Source organism: Trichechus manatus, unplaced genomic scaffold, assembly GCF_000243295.1.
Source record: "Trichechus manatus latirostris isolate Lorelei unplaced genomic scaffold, TriManLat1.0 scaffold00239, whole genome shotgun sequence".
NCBI lineage: Eukaryota > Metazoa > Chordata > Mammalia > Sirenia > Trichechidae > Trichechus > Trichechus manatus.
In genome coordinates this window covers 1,546,923-1,567,326 of record NW_004444175.1, presented here as the reverse complement: position 1 = coordinate 1,567,326, position 20,404 = coordinate 1,546,923, and the positions used below count along the sequence as shown (strand labels likewise).

Genomic DNA, 20,404 nt, shown 5'->3' with positions numbered 1-20,404 from the left:
TTGTATTACAATCATCCTCTCCCCATTTGTTTTGTCTTTTTTTTTTTTTTTAAAGGAACTTCTGAAATGGAAACATCCTTTCCTTAAACATTTTGTGAAAATAAGTAAATTTCTAGGTGTTTTATGTAGTGAAAACTCTAGTCTTGGAACTTGTATTCTTCAGTCTTCAAAAGTACACTCTTAATAAAGGACCTCTTTGTTTTTCTAGTATTTTACTCATGAGAATGTCTTTATGTGTCAAGACTTTTTATGGGCCCTCTTTTATGCTAGAGGTGTTTTGACAAATTCCTGTGGGGTCTCTTAAGTTTATATATATCTGAAGAATGCCTTGTTGCTATCAACTAGTTACAAAGTAGAGGAGGATGGTTACCATATTTCCGTAGAGATAATCATGTCATTTATAATTGCAAATTAAAGCACATAAAATATTTTTTATTTTAAAAAGGTTGGAGGCGAGATAGAGAAAAGAGAGATGATCAAGATGAAGCTTCCAGTGTGAGAAGTGAGGGTGGTAACATCCGAGGTCCCCTCAGAGGACGGGGAAGAGGACGAGGACGGGGAAGAGGACGGGGACGGGGAAATCCTCGATGTACGGCATGATGTTTCGTTTTGTTAAATTAGATGGATTTTTTAACTGATATTTTTTATCTGATAATAAAGATGGTTTTATATTTGTTACCGCTTGAAGTACTTCAGTTTGGATTTTTCTTTGTGTAACTGTTTCTTCCTTTTTTCCTGTTCTTTGTTTACATCAAGTGAACTCTGATTATTCATGTGGTTATCGAGAACATGGTGAAAGGACGGATCAACCATTTCAAACAGAACTTAATACCAGTATGATGTATTACTATGATGATGGTACAGGCGTACAGGTGTATCCTGTGGAAGAGGCATTGCTTAAAGAGTATATTAAGCGACAAATGTAAGTTGATATCAGACATAAGCAGGTGAGATAGTAGGGTCTGTTGCAGTATCAATCCTTAATGTCATTGACTAGCAAAAACCTTATAACACATTTTCTAAGCTATTAGTAAAAGTTGGAGAATGCTTACAGTATTTCATACTGTATTTTTTTTAGGAAATATGCTACTAAAATAGGTATCTTACAAAAATTTTTTTATTTGGTTCGTGTTATTTAATAAATCTGTTGCTCTCTCTTCTGCTTAGGTATTTCTCTGCTTAAAGGACATTTGTGAACATGTCATGGCATAATATGAGCAATTAAATATACGAATATAAAACTTCTGTATATATATATATTTGAAAATGGCTTATTTGCAATAAGTGTTTTTATTAAAATTTGCATATAAACATAAGTAAAAAAATGATGGTAGATATCTCTTGACTTCTTAGCAATTGACTTTTGAATTTTAAGTTTTTATCTTTTAAATTCTTTTTCTTTGTGACACATTAAAGGGAGGACTAGTTAACATTTTTTAGTTTAGCCTTACTCTAGTTCTCATAGTAGTTGCTTTCTGGCTACTGAAGTTGAGGTCAGGAGAGTATTAGTTTGCTCTGTTGTCTTTTTAAAAAAATCCCTCTGCATTTTACTATTGATGAGAATGTTTTGCATATTTACGTAGTGGTGAGAAGTATGTTCCCAAGGTGATTCACATAACTAATTTGCTGAAATTTGAATTTTCCTTTTTATGTGTTTTTAGGGTGAAGGAAAAATAAATAATTAGGCTATTTTTAAAAGGGCATAAACATTTTTCACACAACTGTCTATTATCTGCCAGAAAATAATTTTAGCATCAGCCGGGCACTTTCCTGGGATGCCTTCATGGTGGATATAATTGGCTTACAGTACGAAGCACTTGTTTATTTCGTTCTTGCTTCTTTTGTTACAGTTGACGCAAACACTGAAGAAAAGGGCCTTTTAATGGGCAGAGAGTGCCTGGCATGTGGCTGTCAACTTCAAACCACTATTCCTGTCTTTTTTGTAACTCTTGCTGCCAGGTCCCTTCTGAGGCCTGACAGCGGACATGCAACTCCATGTCAGAATACTCGGCCTCCAATGTGCTCATACAAGTGAGGGAGGAGCAGAGCTACTTCAGTGTTGACAAAATTTCTGATCATACAGTGTAGAATCCAGAGCTTCTAAGGTAGGACATGATCATGTCCCCTAGGACACTGAGCAAAATGTCAGACACAGCGTTGGTCATGACTACTTTTTCGTTGTTATTGTTTTAGCAGTAGGGTTTTTGGCAAATGTTAGTAGAATACCAGGTTTAGGTTGGCTCCTTAATGTTACCATTCTTTAGTTAGTGGAGATCTGGCTTTGAGGAGTCATGCTTTTGACTTGGTGTCCTTGAGACTTCTCATACATGAATTGGCTCATTGATTACAGTTTAGATTTTTTTCTCTTTGAGAAGTCACTGAAAAACTTTTCTTTACATTTGTGGAAAAATGATGCTAAATGTATTTTAAAGTGGCTTACACTAAAAAAAAAAAAACCTAACCATTCTGAGTAAGTTATCATTTTAAGGGAAAATTTATATTAGTTTTGTTATTTTTGATCTCAGAATATTAAAAATTTTAAATCTTGATTATGTCTAGCTAGAGAATCCTTGGCATTTGGATGTAGGGATTACTATGTTTGCATCACATTAGAAGTTGTTAAAATATACTGTATTATGTGATAGGCAACAGGGTGATTTATGAATTTATCTGGATAGTTTGGTTTTCAGAAAGTAGTATATTAAAGGGGGCAGCTTATTTTCAGAGTTTTTCTATAAGAACACTTTTAACTTCTGACTGAGTCAAATGTCTTAATGTCTGAAAATTTCGAACAACACGTGTTATGTGCCTGGAGTCCAGGTGGTGCAGATGAATGGTTAAGCACTGGTCTACTAACCCAAAGATGGGCAGTTCGAACCCACCCAGAGGTGCCTCAGAAGAAAGACCTGGCTGTCTGCTTCCAAAGGATCACAGCCATGAAAACCCTACGGAGCACAGTTCTACTCTGATGCACATAGGGTCGCCATAAATAGGAATTGATTTGACAGCAGCTGGTTGGTTGGTTGCTTGTTATGTGTCTACCACATGCCAGGCACTGTGAAAAGGGCTTTTTGAGGTGTAACAAAAATCAGAAAATTCATCTTTCAAGATATAGATTTTTTTTTTTTCCTTCAGTGTTTTAGGAAGAGTAAATGATTTACCAGTGTTAGTAAGATGTCAGCACTACTTTGCTGATGTGGAGCTTGGTGGTTAAAATTACACTGAAAAAGAACGTTTAAAGGCACTTTGCACTTTGACAGTTGGATGAGGATAAATACCCAACTGCAAAGAAACAACTTGGATATTTTAAGGGTTATGAGTTTACATTTTATCCCCCCTCTAATGAACGGTAGCTCAAAACCAGTTTTCAGTTGCCATGTTTTTTCAGAGTTAAAACTTGTTTTAAATACATGATGGGCAGGCATCTTTAGTCACCACGTTTTATACTCCCAAATATCAGCTGGTGTGCTTTCTCATAACTTGCCCATCTTCGAAAATTTTGTTGTCCATGCTATGGAAACAGTGTAGTATTATTAAACTGTATGCCGTATCATCAATAATGTTGTGCATTTCTTTTATAATTTTTTGCTTTTCTACTTTCTTCTTTATTTATCTTGACCTGTATCTTTAGAATTTTCTATTTTTTTTTTAACATGGAGCATAGTTTAAGCAAGTATTTCTCAAAGATTATGATTAAATGTATTCGTATTATCTTTGTGTATATTGGGATTTATAGTTGTTGATCATACAGTTTGTCCCTTTACGTATCTCTTTTGGAAAAGGTTAAGGGGGGCTGTACTCTCCCAGACTAGATAAAGTGTCTAAGCTTTTTTTATAATTTTTTCTCCATAATACCTTGTGGTGTTGTTAATGATATTCCTTGTTATCTATATTCTGTTCACCCTTAATGTTTATTATAGTTGTATCCTTCAAGGAAAAATGGGGAGAATTTGAATCACTCAAATATAAAATATGTATGTGTATGTGCACGTGCCCATGTGTTCACTAAGTGTTTGCTACACATTGTGTCGATTACTAGGGTTGAGAGGTATAAAACAATGTGAGTACTCTGTCAATGTAGAAAACCGTTCTCTGCTATATGGGTAATGTGAACTTGACAAACAGTATTTCCAATATACTTTTCTTCTCAGTGATGAGAAAAAGTTGAAGTCAATTTGTTGACATGTGTTGAGCTTTGTTACGTAGTGTTTAATTGAAGCAAGTAGAACTGATTTTGTAGTGAAATTTCACTTAATTGACTCATTAAAAAAATTGATTATTGAACTATTTTAAAGTAAAATTACTTGGTTAATTTGTTATACTTAGGTAAAGCTGATCTAAATAAAAGTTAATAGTGTTTTGAGAAGATAATCAAGAAGATACTTTCTTTGCACTCTTGTGTAAGAGAAATCATTAATTTGGTAGGTTTTTTTTTATTTTTTATTTTTTTTTTACTGTCACCTCTTTATGTACATTATATTATGTGATATCTATATGTTATTAACCAAATTAATATACTTTTATAGCATTTGATGTTGTAAGCAATCAGTATTTTCTTGTTGAATAAATTGATGAAACTTACATTTACTTTCTTATTTCTCTCTTCAGTGAATATTACTTCAGTATAGAAAATTTGGAGCGGGACTTCTTTCTTAGAAGAAAGATGGATGAACAAGGTTTCTTGCCTATTTCCTTGATTGCTGGTTTCCACCGTGTTCAGGCTCTCACTACAAACCTTAACCTCATTTTAGAGGTAATTATACATTTAATAACCAACTGTAGTTGCCTAAGGCTTAGGCTGCGTTTTGTGGCTTTTATTCATTTTGTAAAACTCAAATAAATATCTAACCTTGGAAAACCCTCAAAGAACTGCTAACGAGATTTCCATCTATTTTTTTTTTTAATTGTACTTTAGATGAAGGTTTACAGAACAGATAGTTTCTCATTAAAAAGCCAATACACATATCGTTTTATGACATTGGTTAACAACCCCATAACATATCAACACTCTACCTTCTCGAGCTTGGAGGACCTTTTTTTTTGGTGAAAGTATACATAGCCAAAGTTACAAGTGTCTACGTGTACAATTTAGTGACATCGATATCCTTTTCCAAATTATTCCATCACCGTTCTCTTCATCTCACTGCACCCTAGGCTTCCCATCAAACCTTCTGAGTTGCTGTTGTCAATTTGATCTCCCATAGATAATTTGGTGTTTTTTTTTGTACCTTAGATGAAGGTTTGCAGAACAAATAGTTTCTCATTAAACAGTGCACACTGCCCTGTGACAATAGTTAACAGCCCCATGACATGTCAGCACTCCCTTCTCAACCTTGGGTTCCCTATCACCAGCTTTCCTGTCCCCTACTGCCTTCTAGTCCTTGTCCCTGGACTGCTGTGCCTCATTAGTCCCGTTTTGTTTTATGAGGCTGTCCAATCCCCGGCTAAACGGTAAACTTCGGGAGTGACTTCGCCACTGAGCTAAAAAGGTGTCCGGGAGCCATACTCTCATGGTATTTCCATCTGTTTTTAATCTGATCCTTCAAACTTAAACCTTCTTGGGTGTTCTTGGTCCTTTAGGCTTCTTCATGTTCCTGTAAATTAGCATATATTCTCATTTATTAAAGTTTTAGGGATTTTTCATGTGCTATAGAAAGGCTAATTTAAAGCATTCTTTGTAGTTGTGGTCTTACTGCTGTTATTAAATCTCTTCTGCTTCCCACATTTTTGGTTTGTTCTGTTTCCTATCCCCTGTATTACTGACAAGTCTCTTAACAGCAGGTAGTCACAAAAAGGAAGAGAAGGAAATTTTTTTTGTAAGAAGGGAGGATGCGATGCGAGACTTCCTGAAGGGACAGGAGCTTTTGTAACAGGGAACTTGGCATTATTAACAGAATAAACTGTAATGTCTAGTTTGATATTACTTCCCCTACGTCTGCACCCTCTCCTCAAAAAAATAGGTGGAGGCTTATTGCAAAAATAAAGATAATGATGAATGGCGATAAGTAAGTCTTTAAGTGAGAGGATATGTTGTTGAACAAATGACAATGATACTTATTTGAGTAAACATGTCACAGTATGTATTATGGGCAAACAAATTATTACTGAAATGTTTATTTTGATTTTTGTAGCAGACTACTAATTGAGGCCTAGGTAAGTAACATTCTCCAAATTTTTTTTTTACCAGCAGTTTTTTAGTTTAATGCAACTTTAATTTGCAGATCATATCATTTCACATGAATATAATATCAGATGAATTCTAATTCTTTAGTTTTGGGCATTTTCAGAGAACAAGTGGGGTCTGAAGTTAATCATTTCTAAAAGCTTTATGCTATGCTTGAAAAATCATCCGCTATTCAAAAGTAGGAGCCCTGGTGGCACAGTGATTAAGAGCTCAGCTGCTAACCAAAAGGTTGGCAGTTTGATTTTACCAGCTACTCCTTGGAAACCCTATGAGGCAGTTCTTTTTGTCCTGTAGGGTCACTATGAGTCATTCAACTTGACAGCAACGAAGTTTTTTGTTTTGGTATTCAAAAGTAAGCAGATGATTCACTTCGTTTTAGGAATTAATTGGGCTGTTTATTTCTTGCAGAATGTAATATTCAACACTATAGTTTTTTTGTTTAATGTGTTATTTTCAGATTTGTGAACATTTTCATTTCCTTATTTTTCAGCCCCACAATTTTACTTTTTAAAGTCAGGTTTATTGAGATATTATTTACATACAGTAATATGTACCTTTCTCATTGTATAGTTCTATGAGCTTTGACAAACTCACACCCTTATGCCCCTTTGTGGCCAGTCTTCCCCTGCCTCCACCCCACCGCAGCCTCTGACAACCAGCTGTCGAGGCAGTTCTGACTCATAGCGACCGTGTGTACAACTGAGCGAAACACTGCCCAGTCCTGCGCCATCCTCACAGTCATTGTTATGCTTGAGCCCATTGTTGCAGCCACTGTGTCAATCCGTCTTGTTGAGGGTTTTCTTCTTTTTCACTGACCCTTTGCTTTACTAAGCATGATGTCCTTCTCCAGGGACTAGTCCCTCATAATAACATGTCCAAAGTATTAGTTACTGATAAAACGTTTTTTCCAAAATATTGAACCTGTTAAAACCACCACCATTGAGAGTTTGAATTGCTTCACATCCTACCAACACAGTTGGCAGTTTTGTTTACAACTTCTAATTTATTTGGAAAGATTTCAAACCCATAGGAACGTTTCAGAGTTTATTTATTTTTAATTCAGGTATAAACAACATGCAGTAAATATGGAGATGTTAGGGTATTAAGTTTGATGAGTTTTGAAAATTGTATAAGCCTGTCCTGAATAAGATGTAGAACATTTACGTTATACCAAATACTTTTTTGTGGACTTTTCTTGACAATTCCACACACCCTCCCCATTTACTTTTCTGATTTCTTTTACCATCAGTTAGTATAGTCTGTTCTTGGCTTTTGTGTAAATGTAATTCTTCTGTCTCTGACCCTTTGTTTTTGAGGCTCATTCATATTGTTGTTCCTTACTGTTTTGATGAGTATCATTCCATTGTGTGGATATATTGCAATTTATTTATCTTTTCTCCTGTTAATGGTTCCTATGCTGGGACATTATAACCTGTGAAATGGTGGTTTTTTAAAAAATATCCAGGATGTTGCTTGAATTACCTTTAGAACAGTAACCCTCTCACCCCACTCAACTTCTCTTTTTTAAAAAAATGTTTTGTTTTATGTGAATGTTTACACAGTAAATTAGGTTTCCATTTAACAATTTTTATACAGATTGTTCCGTGACAATGGTTATTACAGTTCTTATAATGTGTCAGCATTCTCATTACTTCCATTCTGTTTGTTCTGTTTCCATTGATCTAGCTTCCCTGCCTCTCCTTGCTTTCTGATCTTTGTGTTTGGTCTCATATAGTTGATTGTTTAAGGGATCACATTACTCTCAGATGATACTGTTTATTTGTAAGCCAATCTATTATTAGGCTGAAAGGTGACCACTAGGAGTGGCTTAAGTTCCAAGTTCAAAGGATATATTAGGGCGATATCCTTAGGGGTTCCTCTGGTCTCTATTGGTCCAGTAAGTCTTGCTTTTTTTTTTTAGGAATTTGAGTTTTGGTCTACATTTTTTCCTCCTTCCATCCAGGAACTTGTAGTGTGTCCCTGGTCTGAACAGTCTGTTGTGGTAGCCAGACACCATCTAGTTTTTCTGGTCTCAGGCTAGATGAGGCTGTGGCTCATGTGGCCTATTAGTCCTGTGGACTAGTTTCCTCTATGAGGCTTTGTTTCCTTTATTTTCTTTTGTTTCAGACAAGTACAGACCAGTAGTTGTATCTTAGATCACCGTTCACAGGCTTTTAAGACCTCAGACGCTACTCGCCAAGCTAGGATGTACAACATTATCTTTATGAACTGTGTTATGCCATTTAACTGAGTTGTCCCACAAAACTATAGTCCCAAGCCTTCAAACCGAGTAAACCAATCCTGCGAGGTGTTTGGTTCTGCTTCTCGTTTTCATTAACATTTTTGAAGAGTCCAGGCCAGTTTCTTAAAAAAAATAGCCCATAATCTGGATCTGCCTTTACCCTTTCCCCAGTCCTCCCCTCCCCCTTTTAAATTCAGTGCGCTGCAATCCTGGAGCGTCATTGTTTTTGATGCTCGATTCCTAATTCGGTAGGTGGAGCCTCGTCTAGCCAGTGCCTGTATTTTGATTTGTTCCTGTTTTCTGTCGCAAGATGTTCCCACTGCGCCTTGTACTGCACCCTTTCTGCAAGGAGCGCTCTTCTTTTTAGTGGGGAATGTTAGATATCAAGATCTGGATGCTGGGTATATTCTTAGCTACTGAGGTATCTTTGCTTACAGGTCCTTCAGTGGACAAAAATAGAAAATACATTTTAGGAGAAAAATATAGATATCATCGTTTCAAACCCAACAACATACTATTCTTCCTTATCTTCCTGCATTTTATTTTATACTCCTCTTTCAGTGAAAATCCTGATTCCCATGAAAGGAGTTTGTTTTTACATAAATTTTAATCCTAATATCAAAGTAGTGTCTTATTGTATAAAATTTAAGTTGAGAGTTAAGTACGATACTAATATTAACGGCATACAAATGTAAGGTTCTTAAAGTAATACACATATTCTTGAATTAAAATAGTGGGTTTTAATTATTGTAAGTTAATAATTATGTAAAGTAAGGGTTTTTATATTATACATTCTTGTTTAATTCTTAAAAGGTGAGTACCCTTGAGTTTCAGTTAGAGTTCAGATAAATTAGGCTTTAGTTCTTATTTTGAAGAAATTCTAGTCTAGTTTTATTTTACCCTTAAATTATATCATTATTATTTGTGAGAGGTACTGTTGTTTAATGGCCAAGAGTTTAGTGGACAGATCATGATTTGAGTCCTGGTACTGCCTTGGATTAGGTCTGTGATCTTTGTCAAGTTATTTTTCTGAGCCTCAGTTTCTTCATTTAAGAATTAGAGGTAATACCTACCTTACAGTTATTGAGAGGAATGGTGTGTGTGTGTATGTAGTTCTCATCTAATAGAAGGTACTGGCTACTACAATAATAAAATGCCTAAATTTTATTTAGTGATATTATTTTAAGGGAAGAGAGAATGGAATATGAAAATGAAGAATAAAAATGACAGTAAAACTTGAGTTAAAGGTATTTTGTTTCTTGTGGGTACAATAATCCTTAAATGGCTGTTGTAATTGTGGAAACCAAATTATCTACTTCGATAGTCTCACGTTAAATCATGGTATTTATACTTTACAGGGGCAAATGATTTTAAAATTTGTTCTGTTAGTTTTTTATTTTTAAATAGTTACAATCCTTTTATGGGTATTTTTAGAAGCATGAACTGCAGTACAGTCTCTGCCAATTGTCATCAGATTTCTTTTTTTTAAAAGTTTATTAGAAGTATGGGACATTAGCAATGGAAGATTTTAAGTTTTTAATAGTTCAAAATTCCTATTTGCCAGGCATTGAAAGATAGCACCGAAGTGGAAATTGTGGACGAGAAGATGAGAAAAAAGATAGAACCAGAAAAATGGCCAATTCCTGGCCCTCCTCCACGTAGTATGCCACAAACAGACTTCTCCCAACTGATTGATTGCCCAGAGTTTGTACCAGGCCAAGCCTTTGGCTCACATACAGGTAACAGCTTTTGTTCTAGAGCAGATAGCGTAACTTTTGGCAACACTATTTGGTCCATATTTACCTGTCCTTTTTTTAGTTTGCTTGGATTCAATAGGAAGAGTAAAGATAGCTAAATGACTTTGATGCTCTAAATTCTGTTCATATTGCGTCCCACGCAGAGCTATAAGTTAATAGGTATCTAAGAATTATAGGCAAAGCTCTGTTCTATTTATTCTTAAATTGTGTACTTTGTCAAGTATGGATTTTCTGTGAATTTCCTTTTAATTTTACTAAATAATAAGATATATTATGCCAATTTTCACCTTGTAAGATGAAATAGTCTAGATATTCATGCTTCAAAGAACAGTCTTATACTCAGGAGTAGGGTAGGTGTCCTTTCATTTTGTTACCAATGTATTTCAGCCTTGTTTTGAAAAGACAGGTTACCTACATTCTAAAACAGAATTGGTGTTTTGTTATGAAATTATTATAATTATAGATTCAAAAAAAAGTTGTGTTTAGAATTTCCAAAAGCTGCTTTAATGTTAAGTTTTTTTTTCCTGGATCATTTTTAAGACATTCCCTCCTGGGAAAAAATATGTGTGCTTAAACTTTTTTCAGTCAGGGTGATGATCTGCTGATGCTCTTGGATGTCATTTGATTGGAATATGCAGTGGAATAGGTGAATCACTGAAATGTCAATATAAACGTTGGAACAACTTGTGCTGCAGAAATGAAAGCGACCAGAACCGTCTTCTGTTCAAGAATGTCTACTTCAACTCTTTGTGAAGGAAGTCGGGCCAGCACTACAGTGGAGATAACCACCTTTGTTGATGATGAGAGACAGACAAGAGGACTGCTGTTGTTTTTATAGGAGCTGCCCATTTATGTGTAATTGGCCTGGGCTGCATGGGCTACTTTTATTCACGGTGGGAAAGAAGATTCTGTTTTTTGCTTCCAGAGTTGTGTACATCAGTAATGCAAAAATAGATTTGAATGGCGTTTCCCAGATTTTCAGGTCCTTTGCTGTTTGATTTGTCCTTCAATATAGTGTACATTGCATATGCACATGTTGTTATGATACTTCACATGGACTATAAGATTTATTAATGTGGACATTAAGGGATAAGAAATTTAAGGAATGAACGAGGGTATATTTTTCTTTACTCTTCCAAATGTATTTTTGATATATTATTATAGAGATATAACCATCAATAAAGCATTGATGATGGATAGTTTCAAAGATTTTTTTTATCTCGTTGTTCTTTGTAAATCCTCTCTGCTTCTAATCCCAGCAAGCAACGTGGGCACGTATTTTAAAAGTTGAAGAAAAGTAACATTGTTTCCGTTTTTTTTTTAATATGTAATGGCTGACTGTACAAGTTAGATTTATTTATTGTGTAAACTTGGGGCCCAAGATGACATTTTTAACCTGCTTATGAACAGGCACTGGATAAATTAGATAAAATGGAAAATTCTTTTTCCACAGGGTGGCTTAGGTCAGTCAAATTAGTGATGCCTGTCCATTAACCATTTGTGTATTATTAATAAAATTATAAGAATAAAATCATAATGTCTTGTATACTTTTTTTTTTATATACACGCAGATGCATGCACATACATATTGCCTGAAATTAGTCAGTGTTTATTATGTTGTCATTTATTTTGGGTTCTTATAGATTGTACATTAGAAACCAAATCGATAATGAGGAAATATTGAAAAAGAAATGTTTTTGGAATTATTCTAATTCCTACTAGACCATAGGAATAAAAATACCAACTTAATCTTTTCCCAAGAGTCCCCAAATTTCTGACCATAACAATCCCCTTCTGATAAGGAACCCTAGTGGACTAAATTCAGTGGAGAGTAGTATGTCACCAAAAATGTGAAATGTAAATAAGGTATAGGACACCTAGACTATCATTCTTTGTACCTGTGGGTGGAGAAAAGTAGTGAAACTTCTATCTGTATCCTTTTTATCTTAAATTAGAAGAACTTTAAAATTTAAAAACAAACTCTTCCTGAGGGATTTATTTTTGATTCTCTTCATCAAAGAAATGAAATTTTCTATTTTTTCCTGTACGGTAGTTGAATTGTCTAGCATGGGCTGACCTTTGTACTGAGCAGAGAAACCTTAATGTCTCAAAAAAAGATTGATGAGAGTGGATAGTAAGATGTTATTTTTGAAATGAAGTTTTGTAGTGCTTTAAATACATACTGCAATATCAACCCTTAAATGATTTCATTCACAAAAATTGAGAATCAGATACCTGACAGTCTGTTTTTTTTTTTTTTTTTTTTTAATGTTTGGGAGGATCCCTGGGATTTCCTTTGAAAACTTGATACTCAGAAGTATTCTTGAAAGTGCCACAGATAAAGTATATAATCCTTTTAAAGAGACCAAGAAACCTGTGTAATTACCCAGAGCTCTGATTCCCTAAAGGTGGATTAAAAAAAGTCATACCAGATAGATGAAATGGAATATATGTGACAATTTATCTTTGGAGAGTCAAATTACAATTTTCAGTGAATGAAAGCAGTGAAGATAAATATTTTCTTTCATGTTTTTACAAATTGTAACAAGCATTAAAGTATGTAATTTTTTTGTCTGTAAATAATGTGACAATAATCCAAGTCGTCATATTCAAACTCATTTGGCCATGGAAAGTTAGAGGTTTTCCATTACCCTTAAAAATGTCATTCACCGTAAAAGAAAATATAGATGCAGAAAACCAACCAGAACAGCATACATTGGCTTAAATATTTTAAGGTAAACTTTCTTTAAAAATCTTATTCTAAAACTGTTCTAAATTTTCTTTGGCTATTTAATGTTAATGGATTTCTCACATATGTTTTGATGATTGTAAAATGACATCATGGTAGAAACGTAATTCAAGCTCAAAAAGCATTTAGGGATGATTATGTAATAAACTGCTAAATGGGTGTTGAAAGATTAAATTTCTGGTAGGGAAATCAGTAACTACTATTTTTAATATAGAAATTTAATGTGGCAGGTGTTCTAAGATTTCTACATGAACTATACATATAGTATTTTGGAGTCCCTGAGTAGCGCTAAGGATTTAGCCCTCGGCTGCTAACCCAGAAGTGTCTTGAAGAAAAACCTGGTGATCTGCTTACAGAAAGTCAGCCAGTGAAACCCTGTGGAGAACAGTTCCGCTTTTGACACACGTGGGGTCGCCGTGACTCTGAATTAACTCAGTGGCAACTGGTTATATATAGTGATTTAGTTAATTCTCAGTAGTATGAAGTAACTGTGTCAATCTCCAAACCCAGTTACTGTGGTGTGGTCCTTAATCACGCCTTAAAGGCCTAATTCACTGTATGAACATAGGAATAGGGTTCTCTGGGGTTAATGTTTTTCTCATTCCTGTGACTTCAACACTGACAGTCTAAACCCAGTATTTCAACTGGACTACTTTTGTGGACTAAATGGTGATATGTGTACTGTTAATTAAGAAAGTTCTAGTGCAGTAATGTCGAATATAAATATAATATGAGAAACATAATGTAACAAATTCTAGTAGCCTTAAAAAATATAAAACATGAAGTTTATTTTAGTAATATTTTAAATTTAACTCAGTATAAGCAAATATCATTTACAAGGTAATAATCATTTTAAAATTTGACATAGTTTCCATTTTTTTCTCATACCAAGTCATCGTAATTGAGTGTATACTTTACACTTAGAGCAATTTCCTGACTAGCCACATTTCAATGGCTCAGTAGCCACATATGGCTATTGTGTCAGGCAGCACACTTCTAGAGCTTTGTTATGAAACAATATACCTCTTTTTAAAGTGATAAAGTAAATTTTTTGGACCCAAATCTGTTGAGTTCTGAAACTGATTCTGAGTCCATGGGGAAGATCCATCTTACTCTAGTATATAGCAGATGAAAGTAAAATCTTGGAGTTAAGCCCAAACTCCTGCACGTGTCTTTTCATTCATTTAGGAAATGAAAGATTGCTGGTGCTAATTTATTTTAGCTTTCTGTATGTGACATTCATCTTTGCAGTAGTTTCAGGGAATTGACTTTGAGGAGAAAATAATGTTTAGAATCTTGTAGTATAAATTTGTTTTTAAAACATTTTTGTCCAGAGTAACTCCATGTTGCATCTTTAGGCTTGAGGATGAACATAACATTTAAAACACTTTGGACAAAATATTCTTTGCCTTTTGAAAAAACATAATTATGAAGAAAACTATTTGGATTCTATTTATACAATGTATAAAGATTTTGATTAAAAGAAAACAAATCGACAGAAGTGATAGTCTGGAGAGAGGCCGTTTTAAATTCCAACAGAGTTTATAAATGTTATTGCCAGGTCTGTGTTCTTTAATGATGTCACATTCTATTCCTCACAGTATTCAGTGTGAGGCAAGATAGGGAGTAGACACACTACGTTTATTGCATTTATGGGAAACTTTGTTAAGCAAAGAAAATATGAAAAGTGGGAGTAATGCTGCCTTAGTTTATATCCTAGTGGAACAAAAAGGGACTAATTTTACCTTGAATAAAAATATGCTTTTAGCATATGACTTAATGGCATTTGAGATTCCATAATTTCATTATAATTCATAAACTTTAATCCAAGATTTCAGAGAACTTTACTCCAGAATAGATGTACTGTCATAATTAGTAACTGACCCATTTTAATGTTATTGAGAAGCCAGAGTGAATGGGATCTGCATAAAGATTGGTGATACTCCTTTTAATAACTCAGTGGCTTCACCTCCATGTAAGTCTTGTAAGCTCTTCAGGTTTTAAAATCACTGGAAAGGTTATAATTGACATATATTGATTTTGTCATGTTTTTGTGACAAAAAAAAATTGTCAAACCAAGTTAAGAAAAGAATGTAATGTATTTTACAAGAAAAATCAGTATTTAACTGTAGAACTAATTTAAAATTTTAGAGTCTGCCCCAAACTCTCCGAGAATTGGAAGTCCACTGGGTCTAAGGAAAAGTACTGAAACAAGTAATCTTCAAGCAGTGTCTAGAGGTTTGTCTACCAGTTTGCCTGACTTGGACTCAGAGCCTTGGATAGAAGTTAAAAAGAGACATCGTCCTTCACCAGTGAAATTGAAGGTAAGTTGTTAATAGACTTGGTAAAATGTGCTGTACCCTGGGTGCAGTGTAAGTTCAGTGTATTTTTTATTTGTAAGGTGCATATGTAAAATTTGGGAAAGTAAAAACTGGAATCCTTATTCTCAATAAGAACTTGAGGTTTATACTCTAGTAGTGAGTTATATTTTATCAGTTTTTAAAGTTTATGTTTTATTTCTGAACATAATTTAAAAATATTTTGACTTAGCCTTTTTGTGACTAAACTTGGAGTTCCTGGGTGGAGCAAGGGATTAATGCACTCAGCTGCTAGACTTTGTTTAATATTTGTTTTTAATTAAAAAAAAATTTACAAAATGTGCCTAAATCTTGAAGTTATAACCTTGTTAAGTAGTTGTCAGGTTCTTGAGGGTGCATGTCAGGTTTATATATGTTCTGGTGATTTAACATGCAATAGAAAAGAGGAAGAATTGGTTTCTGTGTGGGCCATATGAGGATGTAAGAAGATTATAAAAGGACATGTGGTTATAAAAGGCTAATAGGTGGGATCCTTACAGTGGGGAAACTGCTCTGTATTTCCACTGTTATGGTGGCAGATACACAAACCTACGTATATGATAAAATGTATTGATCTAAACACATGCAAATACACCTGAATATAAATAAAATTGGAGAAATCTGAGTGAGATTTCTGGATCGTATCAGTGTCAGCATCCTGTTTGTGATACACTATTTTGCAAGATGCTACCATAGAGGGAAACTGGGTAACCAGATGAAACCCGTTGCCAGGTTTTATAATTTTATTTGTATTTATAAATAGATACATTTTGTTTATATTTATAATTTTATTTAAAATGTCAGTATTTATAATATGCTGGAAATTATGCAACTATTTAAACTTATGATGAAAGTCTTAGATGTTAACTTATAAATTTGTGAGGGATACATAATTTATCAAAATTTAAAATAATTAAAAATTATTTTTAAAGCAGAAAAGTTTGAAGACTGATGGGTAGTTGTCATGGTTTGAATTATGTCCCCCCAAAAATGTGTGTGTCAATTTGGCTGGGCCATGATTCCCAAATTTGTGTGGTTGGCCCCCATTTTGTGATTCTAATTTTATGTTAAAGAGGATTAGGGTGGGATTGTAACACCACCTTTACCCAGGTCACATCCCTGATCCAATGTAAAGGCAGTTTCCCTGGGGTGTGGCCTGCACCACCTTTTATCTCTCGAGATGAAAGGGAAGCAAGCAGAGAAATGGGGACCTCATACCATCAAGAAAACAGTGCCGGGAGCAGAGTGCATCCTTTGGACCGGGGTCCCTGCGCAGAGAAGCTCCTAGTTCGGGGGAACACCGAAGAGAAGAAGGCCGACGGAGAGAAAAAGCCTTCCCCTGGAGCTGACACCCTGAATTTGGACTTTTAGCCTAGTTTGACTGTGAGGAAATAAACTTCTTTTTGTTAAAACCATCCACTTGTGATATTTCTGTTATAGCAGCACTAGATGACTAAGACAGTAGTGGAAATAGTGCAGACTTTGAAGTTAAATAGCCTTGCATCCAAATTCTGGTTCTGCTGCATGACTGGGCAAGTTAAGTAATCCATTGACCTTTATTCGGCTCCAGGGTTTAAATGAGAATACATGTCAAGTGCTTACTATCTGGCATTGACCTGCTCTTGCTATTAAAAGTCTTCTGAATCCAAAATCCAAACCCATTGCTGTTGAGTCAATTCTGACTAATAGCAACCGTGTAGGACAGAATCGAACTGCTCCATATGGTTTCCAAGGAGTGGCTGGAGGATTCGAACTTCCAACCTTTTGGTTAGAAGCTGAGCACTTAACCATTGCACCACCAGGTCTCCAAAGGGTACGTAAGCCAAAGGAAAAAAAAAAAGAAACAACCAAACCTGTTGCCGTCGAGTTGATTCCAACTCATAGCAACCCTATAATAGGACAGAGTAGAACTGCCCCATAGAGTTTCCAAGGAACACCTGGTGGGTTTGAGCTGCTGATCTTTTTTTTCAGTTAGCAGCCATAGCTCTTAACCACTATGCCACCAGGGTTTCCAAATGGTATGTAGGATCTCTATTATTTCTTTCATTGTGTGTGAAACACAGTAAAAATTACAATGCCAATTAGTTTCTCATTAAAAAACAATTTATACACAAATTGTTTTGTGACATTGGTTGCAATCCCGACAATGTGTCAGCACTCTCCCCCTTTCCCTTTCCACCCTAGGTTCTCCGGGTTCATTTGTCCAGTTTTCCTGCCCTTTCCTGCCTTCTCGTCTTTGCTTTTGGACAGATGTTGCCCATTTGGTCTCGTATGATTGATTGAACTAAGAAGCACGTTCCTTAAACGTGTTATTGTTTGTTTTATAGGCCTGTCTAATATTTGGCTGAAAGGTGAACTTTGGGAGTGGCTTCAGTTCTGAGTTAACAGAGTGTCCAGGGGCCATAGTCTTGGGGTTCCACCAGTCTCTGTCAGACCAGTAAGTCTGGTCTTTTTTCGTGAATTTGAATTTTGTTCTACATTTTTCTCCCTTTGTGTCCAGGACCCTGTATTTGGATCACTATCAGAGTGGTTGGTGGTGAGAGCCAGGCACCATCTAGTTGTTCTGGGCTCAGGCTTGTGGAGGCTGTGGTTCATGTGGTCCATTAGTCCTTTGGACTAATACTTACTTGTGTTTTCAGTTTTCTTCATTCTCTTTTGCTTCAAACATGATGAGACCAATGGATGTATCTTAGCTGGCCACTCGCAAACTTTTAAGACCCTAGACACTGCGCGCACCAAAGCAGGATGTAGAACATTATCTTTATAAACTATGTTATGCCAATTGACCAGGATGTCCTCCAAGACCGTGGTCCCCTATTATTTCTTACAACTGCATGTGAATGTACAATTATTTGAAAATAATTTGAATGGCACTCTCAAAATAAAAATTCTAATTAAAAAACTTGGAGAGAGCGCCATTCAAATGATTCAAATAATGAAATTTAACTCTATAACGAAAAGGTGAATGAAAATATTTGGGCCTAGATGTTGAAAGGATGAAGAAGGCTATCACACTGAAGATTATAGTGAACAGAGCTCTTTTATCACTGAGATCAAAGCATAAAGGAAGCACAAAATATTTAAGATAGTGGTTCTCTACCAGAGGTGGGGACGTATTCAGATCTTGCCTCCTCAGGGAACATTTGGCAATGTCTGGAAACATTTTTTAGTTCTTACAGCTGTGAGAGTACTGCTGCATCCTAGTAAGTAAAGAATTACTTGATATAAAATGTCAATAGAATAGAGATTGAGAAACATTGATCAACAAAACTTTTTTTTTTTAATTGTGCTTTAAATGAAAATTTACAGTTCCAGTTAGTTTGTCGTACAAAAATTTATACACACACTGCTGTGTGACCCTAGTTGCTCTCTCCATACAGTGATAGCACACACTCCTCCTGACCACCCTTTCTGCCTTCTCATCTCGCTCCCGGACAGGAGCTGCCTATTTAGACTTATGTATCTACTGGAGCTGAGAAGCACACTCTTTACAAGTATCATTTTATGTCCTATAGTCCAGTCTAATCTTTGTCTGTAGAGATGACTTCAGAAATGGTTTTAATATTGGGCTAACAGTCCAGGGCTGTGTCTTCGAGGGTCCCTCCAGTCTCAGTCAGACCATTAAGTCTGGTCTTTTTACTAGAATTTGAGTTCTGCACCCCACTTTTCTGCTCCGTCAGGGACTCTCTGTTGTGTTCTCTGTCAGGGCAGTCATTGGTGGTAGGGTAGCCAGGCACCATCTAGTTCTTCTGGTCTCAGGCTGATGGAGTCTCTGGTTTATGTGGCCCTTTTGTCTCTTGGGCTCGTATATTCCTTGTGTCTTTGGTGTTCTTCATTTTCTTTTGCTTCACGTGGGCTGGGACAAATTGATGCATTTAGATGGCCACTTGCTACCTTTTAAGACTTCAGACGCCACTCACCAAAGTGGGATGCAGAACATTTTCTTAATAAACTTTATTATGCCGGTTGACCTAGATGTCCCCTGAAAGCATGGTACCCAGACCCCTGCCCCTGCTACTCTGTCCCTCGAGTATAATTGTTGGGTTATATTCAGGAAACTTCTTAGCTTTTGGTTGTGCTGACTTCCGCTGTAGTATGTGTTGTCCTTCCCTTCACCTAAGATAATTCCTGTCTATTATCTAGTTAGTGAATACCCCTCTGCCTCCCTCCCCACCCTCATAACCATCAAAGAATGTTTTCTTCTGTGTTTAAACCTTTTCTTGAGTTCTTATAATAGTGGTCTCATACAATATTTGTCCTTCTGTGACTGATTTCACTCAACATAATGCCCTCCAGCTTCCTTCATGTTATGTTTCATGGCTTCATCGTTGTTCTTTATCGTTGCATAGTATTCCATTGTGTGGTGTCTTAGTTATCTAGTGCTGCTATAACAGAAATATCACACGTGGATGGTTTTAACAAAGAGAAGTTTATTTCCTCACAGTCAGAGTAGGCTAAAAGTCCAAATTCAGGGTGCCACCTCCAGGGGAAGTCTTTTTCTCTCCGTCGGCCTTCTTCTCTTCGATGTTCCCCCGAACTAGGAGCTTCTCTGCGCAGGGACCCGGGTCCAAAGGACGCACTCTGCTCCCAGCACTGCTTTCTTGATGGTATGAAGTCCCCAACTCTCTGCTTGCTTCCCTTTACTTTTATCTCTTGAGAGAGAAAAGGTGGTGCAGGCCACATCCCAGGGAAACTCCCTTTACGTTGGATGTGACCTGGGTAAAGGTGGTGTTACAATCCCACCCTAATCCTCTTTAACATAAAATTACAATCACAAAATGGAGGCCAACCACACAATTCTGGGAATCATGGTCCAGCCAAATTGATACACACATTTTTTGAGGGACATAATTCAAACCATGACATGTGGTTATACCATAATTTGTTTATCCATTCGTCTGTTGATGGGCACCTAGGTTGTTTGCATCTTTTTGCTATTGTGAACAGTGCTGCGATGAACACAGGTGTGCATATAGCTATTCGTGTGATGGCTCTTATTTCTCTAGGATACATTCCAAGGAGCGGGATACCTGGATCATACGGTACATCTATTTCTACCTTTTTAAGGAAGTGCCAAATCGATTTCCAAAGTGGTTGTACCATTTTACATTCCCA

The 20,404-nt window shown here is 35.9% G+C and overlaps 1 protein-coding gene across 5 annotated transcripts in view; it reads left to right on the top strand.

The window, feature by feature from the left end:
- LARP1B (La ribonucleoprotein 1B) overlaps positions 1 to 20,404 on the top strand; it is a 108,489-nt gene that overhangs the window by 23,627 nt on the left and 64,458 nt on the right. Inside the window, exons 6-10 of one of the 5 annotated variants that reach the window (XM_023743148.1) lie at positions 446 to 589; positions 757 to 922; positions 4,609 to 4,753; positions 9,991 to 10,165; positions 15,084 to 15,256. In XM_023743148.1, coding sequence (XP_023598916.1) covers positions 446 to 589; positions 757 to 922; positions 4,609 to 4,753; positions 9,991 to 10,165; positions 15,084 to 15,256 — 803 coding nt within the window. Of the gene's footprint in view, positions 1 to 445; positions 590 to 756; positions 923 to 4,608; positions 4,754 to 9,990; positions 10,166 to 10,768; positions 14,049 to 15,083; positions 15,257 to 20,404 lie in introns of those variants that run through there. The other 4 variants (XM_023743150.1, XM_012559374.2, XM_023743152.1 and 1 more) reach the window with 4 other exon arrangements.